Source organism: Priapulus caudatus, unplaced genomic scaffold (assembly GCF_000485595.1).
Source record: "Priapulus caudatus unplaced genomic scaffold, Priapulus_caudatus-5.0.1 Scaffold168, whole genome shotgun sequence".
In the NCBI taxonomy this organism is placed as follows: Eukaryota; Metazoa; Priapulida; class Priapulimorpha; order Priapulimorphida; family Priapulidae; genus Priapulus; species Priapulus caudatus.
The window spans coordinates 101,367-115,233 of NW_014577229.1; the positions used below are offsets into that span (position 1 = coordinate 101,367).

General features: G+C 39.6%; 1 protein-coding gene and 2 non-coding genes across 3 annotated transcripts in view; all 3 read left to right on the forward strand.

The window, feature by feature from the left end:
• Positions 1–12,748, forward strand: part of LOC106806571 (G-protein coupled receptor GRL101-like) — a 15,748-nt gene extending 3,000 nt beyond the window's left edge. Inside the window, exons 6-19 of the mRNA XM_014808564.1 lie at positions 841–993; positions 1,342–1,575; positions 2,160–2,265; positions 2,386–2,454; positions 3,024–3,095; positions 3,444–3,515; positions 3,706–3,780; positions 3,965–4,036; positions 4,312–4,383; positions 5,207–5,278; positions 5,649–6,520; positions 6,729–6,890; positions 8,915–9,195; positions 10,644–12,748. Coding sequence (XP_014664050.1) covers positions 841–993; positions 1,342–1,575; positions 2,160–2,265; positions 2,386–2,454; positions 3,024–3,095; positions 3,444–3,515; positions 3,706–3,780; positions 3,965–4,036; positions 4,312–4,383; positions 5,207–5,278; positions 5,649–6,520; positions 6,729–6,890; positions 8,915–9,195; positions 10,644–10,832 — 2,501 coding nt within the window. The 3' untranslated portion in view covers positions 10,833–12,748. The remainder of the gene's footprint in view (positions 1–840; positions 994–1,341; positions 1,576–2,159; positions 2,266–2,385; positions 2,455–3,023; positions 3,096–3,443; positions 3,516–3,705; positions 3,781–3,964; positions 4,037–4,311; positions 4,384–5,206; positions 5,279–5,648; positions 6,521–6,728; positions 6,891–8,914; positions 9,196–10,643) is intronic.
• Trnag-gcc lies at positions 4,702–4,772 on the forward strand. Its single transcript has one exon. It is a non-coding gene; the product is annotated as a tRNA-Gly (tRNA).
• Trnag-gcc lies at positions 5,035–5,105 on the forward strand. Its single transcript has one exon. It is a non-coding gene; the product is annotated as a tRNA-Gly (tRNA).
• Positions 12,749–13,867: the final 1,119 nt, after the last annotated feature.

Here is a 13,867-nt window from a genome sequence, read left to right on the forward strand (position 1 = left end):
GTGTGTGTGTGTGTGTGTGTGTGTGTGTGTGTGTGTGTGTGTGTGTGTGTGTGTGTGTGTGTGTGTGTGTGTGTGTGTGTGTGTGTGTGTGCGTACGTGCGTACGTGCGCGCACGCGCGTGTGTGATTTTACATAAACTGCCCCTCTCTTTTCCTGCAGGTACTTAACCCGCTGCTTATCGTTGTGCTAATTCCTATCTTTGAAGTAGCTGTTTATCCGTGCCTGAATAAGCTACATATTCCGAACAGGTACGTTCACAGGCACCTTCAGCGTTTCAATAAAATATAATGCTAAATAAATACGAAATCTATTTACTACCAAAGTCATGTTTCTCTGCTCCTACTACTACAACTTCCTGTAAATGCCGTGCAAAAACTCCTCTGCAACACACATGTCCACCGCACACACGCTGCCGCCCACTGACACACACACACACACACACACACACACACACACACACACACACACACACACACACACATATATATATATATATATATATATATATATATAAATCAAGAGCGTATTAAGTATGCTTAATACGCTCTTGCTATAATATATTATATGCCCGGTCGAGTATCAGTTGAAGATTTACAGGACGTAAACGTCATGGTAAATATTGCTGATATGGGCGAAATTTCGGAATCCGTTGCGTAGGCAATCTAGCAGAGATAAGCGAGTTAAATTCCGGCATGTCGTAATATATTGTTGCAAGTGAAAACACGACAATAAATCTTCAACCGTGACATGTAGTGAGCGTACGGAGCATAGCAGGATCATCATCACAACGTTTTTTGCTTCTATTGTATTCATAACGGACATAACTGTTGCTTTTACAAGCCGAGTCTCATCGTAAGGACTGTCTAACCTCGATAAACTGGCTGCAATGCCACAACGGGCATTATGTCAACGATGCGCTTGCTTGCCTGGATGGCTATGACGAGGACGGGTTTCAGACAGGATGCAGAGACGTGTCACACTTGCGGAACTGCGGTGAGTTCTGCGACTAAGCATTTCTAACAAGTCCCTAATTAACCGAACGAACGAATCTATATACAGGGCGTCGATTCATGATTGTTACTGATAAATTGAGTAGTGATGGCGGTTTCGCATGTATAATTCATGAATGCGTACCTCGGACATATTGATTTTCAGACATATATTTTTAAAAAAAAAATTTAATATTTATTATATAATAAACAATAATTTACATTATATATATAAGAGATTTGCGTCAATCATGATAAACAGTTAGACTTTGTTATCAAGACAACATAGTGTTGGTTCAGTCGTGTCTATATCTGTTATAGATCTATATTAGCAGTAAATGCACATTTCCAGAATATTTTCAATGCCCGGATAACTACGTTAAATGTCCGGGAAGTTACTGCGTACCAATGCACACTGTGTGCGACGGTCAGTGGGACTGCCCGGGAGGTCACGACGAGGTCAACTGTGAAACATTCAGCTGTCCTGGCATGTACAAATGTCACCAGCAGCAGTACTGCATCCCTGCCGCTCAGCTCTGTGACGGCAGGCGACAGTGTGAGATGGGCGACGACGAATACCTTTGCGGTAATCTTTCCGGCTCTTATAAATGAATGAATGAATGAATGAATAAATTAATGAATAAATTAATGAATAAATAAATAAATAAATAAATAAATAAATAAATAAATAAATAAATAAATAAATAATAAATAAATAATTAAATAAATAATAATAAAAATAAAATTAAAATACATATATATATATATATATATATATATGTATGTATATATATCCTTCCTCGCGCAACTATAATAGCTACATAGATGCATTTTCGACCCGACCTGTGTCAAACAGCCGTGCAGTTTGCCGAGTTATCGCATGAAGTATCAAAGACATGTCTATAGCAATATCTGCCTGGTTCGTGTAGTCAGGATAATTAATTTTGCCTAAAATGTTTACAGAAACAGCCAGTGGCTACGACTGAACACCATTTTGACCAGTGTAATAGCTTCAGTATTAAACTATACGTTACGCAACTTAACGTAGGCCTAACGTAAAAAACGCTTATAACGCCTATAGATATATAACGTGCCTATTTTTTTTATATCGTTACGCATTACGGGTGAATCACGTAGTTATAAAAATATTTTTTCCTTTTTTACTGGCAGATATACAGTGTCCGCTCCCATGCAGATGCTCAGCTTTGTCTATATTCTGCTCCTATAGTAATCTGACTGAACTTCCAGATAAGATTCCATTCCAAATTCGGAAGCTGTAAGTACATATTTCCTATTTCTAATTACTTGTCACGGAGTTATTCACATAGTTCGCGCTTATTGGTATTTTATGAAATATTACTGATGGTTGATTTGATACACGACGTTTCCTTTACAGGGATATCAGCCACAACCTCATCGATCTTGACAGCATTGAATTCGGAAATTGGCTATATCTTAGTGAACTGTACGTACCCATCGTTCTACCCGTACCTGAATCAATTTCACAGTTTTCTCACAAATAGTACATAACATTGCCATAACTAGTAAAAATATTTGTTTTAATAGTTCTATAGGATACCTGTTTCGCAGTGTGCTTAAATTGAGATTTGATTCACCTATGCGACAAATGCACTTGTTATTCAAAGACAAGAAATATTTATTATCCGTACCTGGTCTGACAGGGAAATTATTAAACGTTCAAATGATATGAACAGCATTATTTCTTCTTAATATTTGTGTGCATAAATTCGGTACTAATGCATTTTACGCCCCGACAATTCGCTTCTAGCTTTCCGATGTAGGTACGCGCGAGTGTCAATGATACACATTCGTATTATGGGGAGATTGCTGTGTTAGTAGGGTTTAGGATTGTATATGATTATAATTCATGCATGCCGACATTGGGAAGCTATACCCGAGTTAGATGCGGAGGCTGGGATGCTACATGATGATTTGCTGGTACGCTTTAAATGAATTTGCACCCACGTGTATTGATATTAGCACATTTGCAAATGCTATAACTTTGCGTTTCAGGAACATTTCTTTTAATTCGATTCACAACGTACCGTCATCGCGGTTTCAAATGCTCCACAATCTCTATCTTCTGTAAGTACAATCTCCTACAATCCGATTATAAATAACAAGCATGGTGTAATCATAAGCATGTGTAAGCATAAGCATGTGTATCATAAGCATAATCATAAGCATGTGTCAGGTTTGGTTGTTATATAAATCGAACCTAGATCCGCGTGGAATATACAGTACTAGCACGTGAACAGAGAGTGCCGGCTTCTAATCATAATTTTTATATTGCTTTCACAGAGTCTATTATAGAGTCCTACATAAAAAAACGTAAAAAAAGACAATAACAAATAAAAGTGCCACTATATGGGATAAAATGCGTATGGAACTGCGGTGAACGGCTTTATCTGTCATGCATCAATTATTTTTCAGGGATCTTCGATATAATAATATCCAACACATAGAGGAAAATGCCTTTGCTGGTCTCCAGAATTTGAGATATCTGTGAGTACATGTATTTTTATAGAAAATACAAACTTTCGCGTTTTGATGAAACATGTTATGTGATTATATTATGTGTATACTCAAGAAGAATTTGGTGCGTGATAGACAGCATCACAATCAACATTTTAAATTTACCATACCATTGCTCTCACGTACTGACTTATATGATTTGCACATTTTCGTCGCACAGACTATTGACGGGAAATTTCAACTTGAGCGACATAGATTCGAATGCGTTTGAAGGATTGGGTCTTTTGAATGAGCTGTAAGTATATTGAGTAGCAGCGAGATTTGCCAGTATACGCATCTAGACGTATTACGGTTCTGCTTATGACGCTTATATGATGTCTCAGGTTAGACTTGAACTACCATCAACTACACGCTTACCACGGAGTGTACACATTTTGCGTATTTATTCAATATTAAACAACAATTGGCATTGTATTCAGCGTACTGGTCGGGCACTCCTTGTCTACGTTGAAAAGCGGCACCTTTCTTGGGCTGGAGCAGCTCAAACATTTGTATGTATACGCTCTCATAATTATGTTTATATTATACCTATATTTCACTTATACCTATATTATACCTATATTTCACCAATATTATAATATTAAAAGCAAAGATAAGAACAAACCCAAAGTAAATATAAAGAATTTTGTGTTTAGCACTATTTGCAAATTAAATTGTGTTATTGCATGTTTAAATTTTATTAAATGTAGTCATTATCGTTTTAATGACGTATTAGTGACATGATATTTTTCTGTTAGACGGATTGGCCTAATTGTTGGTTTTATAGGAACCTCTCAGGTAACAAGCTCACGGAAGTTCATGACGGTGCTTTCGATGGCCTTACTCAACTACAACTGCTGTAAGTGCTCTTATAATTAATTAAGTCAGCTAGCGGCCTCATCCTATTCTGCGATGATTGACTTTAAACAATAGCTTCATGAACGCAAAGGTGTGCAATGCCGTGGCTGATACAATACCGTAGCCGCGCACCATGATCTGTACTGTGCGCCAGCGCTCACTGGCAAAGCTGACCCAGGTCAATGACACAGTTCGGGTCTATCTGGATCAGGATCGTCGTAAACGTTTCGCGGCAAATGTGCAACAAACAGGTTTCTACTGTTAAGGACATTAGTCTAGAATCGCAGAAAAGTTTTTCCGAAAGTAGTAATAATGTGAGGCATCGGTGGTTCAGTGGTAGAATGCTCGCCTGCCACGCGGGCGGCCCGGGTTCGATTCCCGGCCGATGCAACGTTTTTAAATTCGAAATGTAAAAAAGGATTACATTTATTTTAGCAACAAATGTACCTAGTTGGTATGAAGTGTACGTCGTCTTTCTACTTTGTTGTTAATGGCAGTTAAATTATCAAAACGATTAACAAATAATTCAGGTTATAAAAGACTGTTCAACTTATTGTAACCGAAGACCTGTTTTGATTTCAATTTACATTGAAATTAGTAACCTTTATTATTGAAAATCCTCAAACAGGTATGAAGAAATTAGAAATCAGGAGCATCGGTGGTTCAGTGGTAGAATGCTCGCCTGCCACGCGGGCGGCCCGGGTTCGATTCCCGGCCGATGCAGTTTTTGCTGATGTATGCTCATTATCCAAAACATATTTTCTATCATGCTAAACCAGCTTTTGTCACAAAGGATAATAGCGCATTTTAATTCATTGTTCCAGAGACGTCAGGGGAAACGATATAAATGTTTTCTCCGAAGCAATGTTCACTGGATTGGAGAACCTTGAATATCTGTAAGTCGGCCGCGGCCCCTACACAAGTAGTTTCCACTTTCACCTGTCACTTCCATCAGTTATTCGATGAAACTTTTCAAGTATTGCCCGGAGCGCAGCGATTTTCGATTTTAGTCACAGTAGTGATAAATAGGCCTACTATCAAGCAACACTCACATAATACCAACCTGGTTACAACATGGCTACAACATGGTTCAACATGGTACAACATGGTATACGAACATGGTTACAAGATGGTACAACACGGTTTAAAATGGTACAACATGGTTACAACATGGTACCAACATGGTTACAACAATGTACAATCAGACACCGTGTCTCAACGCCAGCGTCTCGCGTTCACGTGGGTACGTTGTCTTTCTTCGCGCAGGTACAGCGACTCGTTCAAGTTCTGCTGCCTGGCGAAGGGCCTCGTGAGCTTCGACAACTGTCTGCCGCAAGCCGACGCCTTCTCGTCGTGCGAGGACCTGATGAGCAACTACACGCTGCGCATCTCCATCTGGGTGCTCGGCACCATCGCCTTCGCCTGCAATCTGTTCGTCATCATCTGGCGGCTGAAGACGAAGGACGCGAACCGCATCAGTTCGGGACTCGTGCTGAGTCTCGGCTGCGCCGACCTCCTCATGGGAGTCTACTTACTGATCATCGCCGGCGTCGATATGCACTACAGAGGACGTTACATCGCCTACGCCGAGTCGTGGCGCAACAGCACGCTGTGCAAGTTCGCTGGGTTTCTGTCGACGCTGTCCAGCGAGGTTGCCGTCTTAACGTTGACCCTCATCACGATCGACCGACTGATATGCTTAGCGTTTCAGTTTCGCGTGCGACGCTTCACCGTTAAGCAGATGTACATCATGCTCGGTACGGCGTGGATGGCCGCGACAGTGTTATCTTGCATTCCGTTTCTCATCGACAGCTACTTTCACGGACAGTTCTATTCGAAATCGGGCACGTGCCTTGCCTTACCCCTGACGGCAGAAGTGCATCCGGGATGGGAGTATTCCGTGGCGCTGTTTTTGTGCCTGAACTTTATCGCATTCGTAGTGATTATCGTGTCGTACGTGTACATGTACGTGACAATCACGAAGACTACGCGCGCCGTGCAGCGAATTTCGTCGCAGAAGTCGAAAGAGTTGTCCGTTGGTCGGCAGATGGCACTGCTAGTGCTGTCGAACTTTTGCTGCTGGGCGCCCATCATCATCATGGGGTTATTGGCGCTAGGCGGAGCTGTCGTCATTCCAGGTAAAAAATAATACGGATTTTCTACGTAGGGTTAACCCTAGGTGGAAAATCCGCATTCATTGTCTTGAGTGAATGACTTGATTGTCTTGATTGATAGAATTGTCTTGATTTTAATCTTTCTAGGTAATCATAAAAACATTTAAATTGTCGAGTAGCTCATCATTAGCACGTTTTGTTAACACAACATAATTTTCATCCATCGACGTAGGTGCCGTGTATGCCTGGACAGCGGTGTTCATACTGCCTTTCAATGCAGCTACTGATCCTATTTTATACACGATATCGTCTCTGGATCTGCGTACCGTGCGCTATGGGCTTTCCTGGAAGAATTCTAACAACAAATCTCGATACCACAGTAATGCTGCCAACGGTAAGGTGGTAATGACAACGACGACGACGCCCATGACGATGACTATGACGATAATAATGCGGATGATAATGATGGTGTCGATGCTCCTGCTTTATAAAACTCAGAATCCGCACTATATTTAATACGTAATGTGACTGCGTATAATCAATGAAACCCCACAACACTAATTCGTAGCATGTTTACACGGAATTCGGCGGTTTTTTGTAATACTGACATTACCTGCTGGTAGTGTGGTACGCCCGTGAATGTAACGTATTTCTGCAAAACAACACAACATTTACTGCTGCTATCTCTCTCTCTCTCTCTCTCTCTCTCTCTCTCTCTCTCTCTCTCTCTCTCTCTCTCTTTGCTAAATCCTACCTCTCTATTCTAAGAAGTACATGATGCAATTAAAACTTCTTAATTGTGAAATGTTATAAAGTAATTGCACAGGGAATACATGTAAATGACATTAATCTGTTGCAGCGATTATTTGGAAGGATTGCTTTAAGACGACTTGCCAGGTTGCCATGTTGTGTTCGTAATGTGTTTTGTTTTCTGCTTTGCTTATTACGTGCCTTATTTTCTCGTTGGCTTTGCTCTCTTTGAGATTTTTTTATACTTCATAACTAGAAAACGACATTGAAACGTTTGTGAATTGTTAAAATTAATGTGAATTAAGTAAAAAAAGGCTCTAGAATGTGCCAGTGATATTTAATAAGATCGACTGCTGGCGCCATTGCTTGTGATGTCTATCGTTGGGATGAAGTAAATTTTTTTTTTCCACGTTTCACACCTTATATTTACCATTTTTAATCATTAGAATAGCATCAGAACGGTTTATTCGGGAATTACAAAAGACGCATAATTATCAACAATAGCTAATTATAGAATATTATTGTGACGTAAAAAGTGGTGCGATAACACACCATGAAGAATGACTTGGAGTGATTGCGGTCGCGCAAAGAGGGAATGCCAGGATGCATCCCTATATCTCTTATTCTGCATGCGTGTTCTAGTACTTTTGGTCTGGCAAATTTCTTGAAAACTCAATGCACTGCTTAGATTTTTTTTTCTCTTACTATTTATTTTTACAAATAGCGTGGCTACGGCGCTATGGACGTATTATCGTATCATCCAAGCATAGCTATCACCTATAGCAGAGCTCCATATACAGAACTTAAAAATGGCGTGATGTGACCGCTTCGGCTTTTTTGTTGCGTCTATAGAATTTTATTTACTAATATGCGTATGTAGCAGTAGTTTATCTGGTTTTACTGGAAGCGCACGCACCGTTTACTCAAGACTCATAAATAACTAACTGACTGTTATAAACACGTAGATTACTTCATTTAGTTCATACGCTGAAATAATTGTGCTCTATTAAAAAACATCCTAGCGTAATCTTTAAGCGCAACGTGGTGTGCCTACAATACAAGGAAAACGCGGGACATAAAGTGCTAATAAATATTCGATCAAATAAGTGTACTACTAGCGGGCAGCAGGTTTGCCTGATTTAGTGATTTTTTCATTTAAAATGGGAAAAAATTAGATTGAGGCAAATTTCAGATATGTGCAATAATCCGCCATTTCCCCATTTTATCGTAAATCTGAACGACAAACGATCAGTCGTAAAATAATACAATCATTCTAATTGTATAGTGTTTAATGTTACTCTTGATATAGCCGTTGTTACAACTATAACATATGGTATTTTATCAGTCAAATCAATGAGAAAGATCTTTATATTAATTAGAAAGCGCCACTATATTATAATTTTGCTCGTTCATAACCGGTTCATGACTATAATATCATCATATTTCATCATAAACAATAGATACTCTATTGAGAAATATAGGAAATCTATTGTGTTAACATAGCATGAAGTATATATAGTCAAATATCATATTATCATTCGTTTTTTTTTATTCAGCACGAGTGCATTAGTGAATCACCTCTTCACATATTTATTTATCCTATAGTTGGCACAGCGCCGTAGAGCTACTAATATCGTGCACTGTGCAATGGCAAGTCGTCTTTTGCAGGTGCATCTGTGTACGATCGACAAAGTAAGATTAACAACTATTCTGTCCCAGTCAATGACGGTGGCGACCTCGCAAAATCCTTGCGAAAAAAGCCCACTTTCAACCACAAGGCGCCACATGGCTACATATCACTGACGCAGTTCCTCAAGGAAAGCCGGCCAATCAGGATCGATGATGTGCGTTACATCACCAAGGTCATCTGTGAGACACTCAACCAAGTGCACAAGTCCGGCTACGCTCTCGGTCACTTCGAGTCCGAAACGATCTTCATCAGTAGAAATGTAAGAATGAATTCCGATGGATAGAATTCTCACGGCGATGCCGATTCCTATAATGAACCCCATCGTATTGTCGTGTTTACTTATGAGGGAATGTTTTATGAGCGAGTGCGACATACATGAATAGATTCGATGGGGATGCGAAGATAGAATATAAACATACTGCTAAATGCATAATAATGAACGTAATTGCGTTCATGAAAATGACATGGGCTGATTTCCAAACGTATGTCTGCCCAAAGAGAAAACTTTAAACAACTTCTAATAAGTCATAGTTAAAAAATGCCGTACAGTCCCTAATGCGTTTGTTAAAGGATACAGAATTCGTACGTGCGTCGACGGAGACGCTTCTGTTTGCGTATGTTTTTGTTTTGTTCTGCGTCTCCAGCTCCTGGCCAGGTTAGGTTTTTATCGTCTCAGCTACTGAACGCGTGCGGGCTTTTACAAGGCGGTAAACTGATGCTAGAAATGGGAGATTCTTTCCCGCTATTAACCGACAAGTCATAAGAAAGTAATCGCCTGATCTGACAGCTACGGCTTCGCTTATCACCGGACTAGAGAAGACTGTTCAGATACCTAAGACAAGATATTACGGACGATATATAAGATGTATGTGATACACAAAGAGACAAGATAGGGAGACACGATGAAAATCCCCACCCCTAGCATAGTCAGCCTAATATGTTAAGCCTATTATCGAAGTTATTAAAATTCAATTGTTCAATTGTGAATCACATCTGCTAGACTGCTTGCGTGGGTCTCCGATTTGGGAGAATCGACGCACGCATCACATAATACATGCATGAATGGTTTCCTTGTCTAATCAAGGGAGAAGGAGACGGAGACAAACGGTCCCCGGATACAAAAATATCCTAGGTTTGCAATGGCTTTAAAGTACTTATGTCTCAATTACACCCAAAATAAATCTGTAGTAAAATATAACCTCACCTATAATATATAGTAGTGAATAAATTACGAATTAAACCAGCTTGAAAAAAAATCAGTAAATTTTGTTGTTAGTTGCTATTAAAAAGTAATCGAACAGAAAAACTTCTGCAGTGTTTCTGAAGCAAAAAGAACAAAAAAGGAATGCAAAATTCTTAAAATTTACGAAAAATAATTTGAACATGTCAATCATGTTTTAGAATAGAAATCGTTTTCATCTGCCACATAGATTCCCCTAGCTTGCGCATTTACGTGTGCGAGATATATGCCCTTAGCTTCTATAATAAGGTCATATAGTAATGTTAACTACGACGTCACACGACACCAGGAAAAAAATATAAACGAATTTTTATTCCTAATCGTTAAAATTTCGGTGGGTATGCACGAGTGTTGGCAGGCATATTACCTTCACCACGAGCGTCAAACACGAGTGCGGTAACATCTGAGAAGTGAATACTCTAGAAAGTGCACGCGCCGTGTAAGTAGATGTGTGTACTGTGTTGCAGGTGGCGGATCAGATTCACGTGTACGTGCCGGATCTAAACGCTTACAAGACGGGCGTCTACCCGACCCAGAAGCACAGCGACGACACGGCGCAGGACATGGAAGACCTTGCAAACATCGTCAAGCGCATGCTGAGAGCATACAAACTGCAAAGTCGCTACAACTCCGAGTGCAATGTCTCGCACGTGTAGTGAAACCACCATTGGTCGGTCGGCTCGTGAGGATTCACCCAGATGTATGCAGATTCTGGTTATCTGTGCTCGAAATAGTATGATGATACTAGAATTTCGAAATTAAAATTTAACAGGATTTGCCCGTGCACTTGCAAATCAATCGAAATTGCAAAAGATTCGCGATTTATCGTAAAAGCCTTTGAAGTATGCGGCAATTTTTCACACGACTTCTAGTGGGTAATTAATGTAAGAAACTAGTTATAAGGCATGTACGTTTTGATTATATGTTTATGTAAGTCATTCGAATTACAGTATTTGTTATATATATATATATGATAACAATAAATTATGTCTCCTAATTAATCAAGAAAATGCGTAATAAGGGCGACTGTTCAACCATAAACCACGAAAATATATTAATATGACAGTGAATTAGTTCCAATTACTTGCAACTACGTGCAACAGGAAATCCGAAAGCGATATAATCTATTTCATACAATCAGCATGCAATGTGATCGCCGTGTGTAACGATATAGCACCGTCAGTCCAACGTCTCATATGTATGAACTAGTTTTAAAACTGTTAGTTGCCGTGTTTGTACAGGACTTGTCCACGTTCTATTTACTACACTGCCTTGACTTGTGAATTCCATAATTATAGACACTCATCTTAACCGCAGACGATGCCACGTACAGTGAACGGGGAATCAGCGCAAAACATAGAATGTTTTAACATCACTCATGAGGTGTATTTATTATCATGTCGTCTACGTGAGTGTTGCGTACTCAATTTGTGTTGCGTTTTAGGAATAATATAATTGCATTATATCGGTCAAACCTATCACTGTCTGTGCGCAATTAGCGTTAAAATGTGTTATACGTTTTGAGATGATGATCAGCGAATAGCGTTCATTACAAATAAGGATATCCGATAATGTAATCACGATATGAGTAGAATTTTGTTAATTATATGCACAATTACGGAGAACTAATTGGAGCCCTCAAAATGTCAATTATTGTTGCTTAAAAAGAACATGTTAACAATAAAGGTACCGGCGGCGCTGCGCTTATTTTTGATTGAGATTACAGTTTCAAAAGAAATCATTTTCAGGGATAACCGTCAGGTTTCGGGTATTCGCTGCTATTATAAAGTATACCTATTAAATATACGCGTCCCTTCGTGTTATTACGATATTTTGTAATAACCGTTCCACTAGAATTATCACTCCAACCGGTGGCCTAGAATGTAAAATATAGTGTGATAATACCGTGAGCATTTCCATAGCAGGTTATATAACAGCTCGTGTACTGTGAATGCTCTTGCAAGGTAGTTATTTCACCACTATTTAATAAGACGCATCGACCTGCATTTCTTGCTAACGAGGGTAAGACAAGTGGAAGCTGTTAGAGCTATCTCATTTAATGGCGATGTATTCTAATGGCATATATATGTCTTGGGATTTCAGATGTGTAATTCCCCCTAAATGTGAATCCCCTGTGTGCGTTAAACGATGACGTCAGCACATTTATTGTGTCAGAACGTTATGTGACCACGATTTGCTGTATATTGTTTTTTATATTTACTATGACATTTTTATTGGCATGTTACGGCTGTACGCTTATAGACAACAAATCCTTTATTCCCTACGATGCAGCAATAAATTATTAGTTATTTAAATAAACTAAAATAACAGGCGTGAGTTTAATCGGATTAAATCGATCACTGACACTGTTTTTCAGCTACTCTACCATGATTAATTAGATTGACTATATTATGCTAAGATTAACAGTTGTAGGAACCTGTATGAGTGTGTGATAAATACTGCTACACACTTAAGCACCCTCAGTCATGTGCTCTGTTAATTATTCTCGTTTGCGAGATGAGAATCCTTGTGTTTTTGCGTTTGTGAGATTCAATACAGCAATCAATCCAAACAGACTGTTCGCTTGTTTCGATGGGCTGTGTTGCGAGTGAAACAATGGGTCTTAGCCAGCTGACCTATGACGCCTATTTTACGCAAGAACAGTGCTCACATTCATTGCCCATCGCTACTACTGGGCCATCAGTTCATTGGGTTTTCAGACTATAATGCTATGGTCGCTATGCAGTCTCTGCATGGCAGCTATAATACGATGCAACCGTACAGTGTGATGTACTTACATGCAGTGCACACCGATGACGTCATATAACAAAAGCGACGTGGTCACTGATCTATATACAGGGGCGTAGCCAGTATGTAGCACTGTAGGCCCGGGCCTACACTTTTTTTGGCCAAGTTATCTTCTTTTTTTTAAACACCCATAATTCAAATCCATAAGCTTGCTGGACGAGTTTACGAGTCTAGACAGGAAAAACTATTGAAATGAACGTAGCAAGAATATGGCTAAATTAGGTGACCTATTCTTCTGTCATCTAGGCTGTCATTTCTATCGCGTGCCGTTTCATTCAACACTCTACCCGCCGAAAAAGACTAGGATCCGATCTTGTCAGTTTTTTAACATTTTAACTCGTTCGTAACACTATTTTAACTCGTTTGTTTTTTGGGTTTAAAAGTGATATTGAATGAGGTGTCTCAAGTTAGCAAGAGGCCAGGGAACCAGAATGAACACTCGAGAAGGGCCGTTTCCGGCCATCTGGGGGGTTTGTAAAACCAAAAATTTTTTTTTACGCTCCGCGCCAACCCATGGTGGCGCTCCGCTCAGATAGTCGTGCCTACAACTTTGAAAATCCTGGCTACGCCCCTGATATATAAGTGTGTGATATAATTATATAAGTGGATGATAATGTTAACATTGAAATTCACACGCATTTCATCTTGCATTCACGCACCTGTTATCGACACTCTTCAGTACGCATTCTTCGTCGGAAGTACACGACGCCGGACGTCAGGAAATACAGAAAGTCAAATATTGGGACTGATAATGAAATTGCGACAACTGCGGAGGTTTTTTATCGCGATTTTGGCCTCAATGATTTTTAACGTCAAGAAATACAAAAATTCAAATATTTGGGCTGATAATGGAATTGCAACAACTGCGGGTTTTTATCGCGAT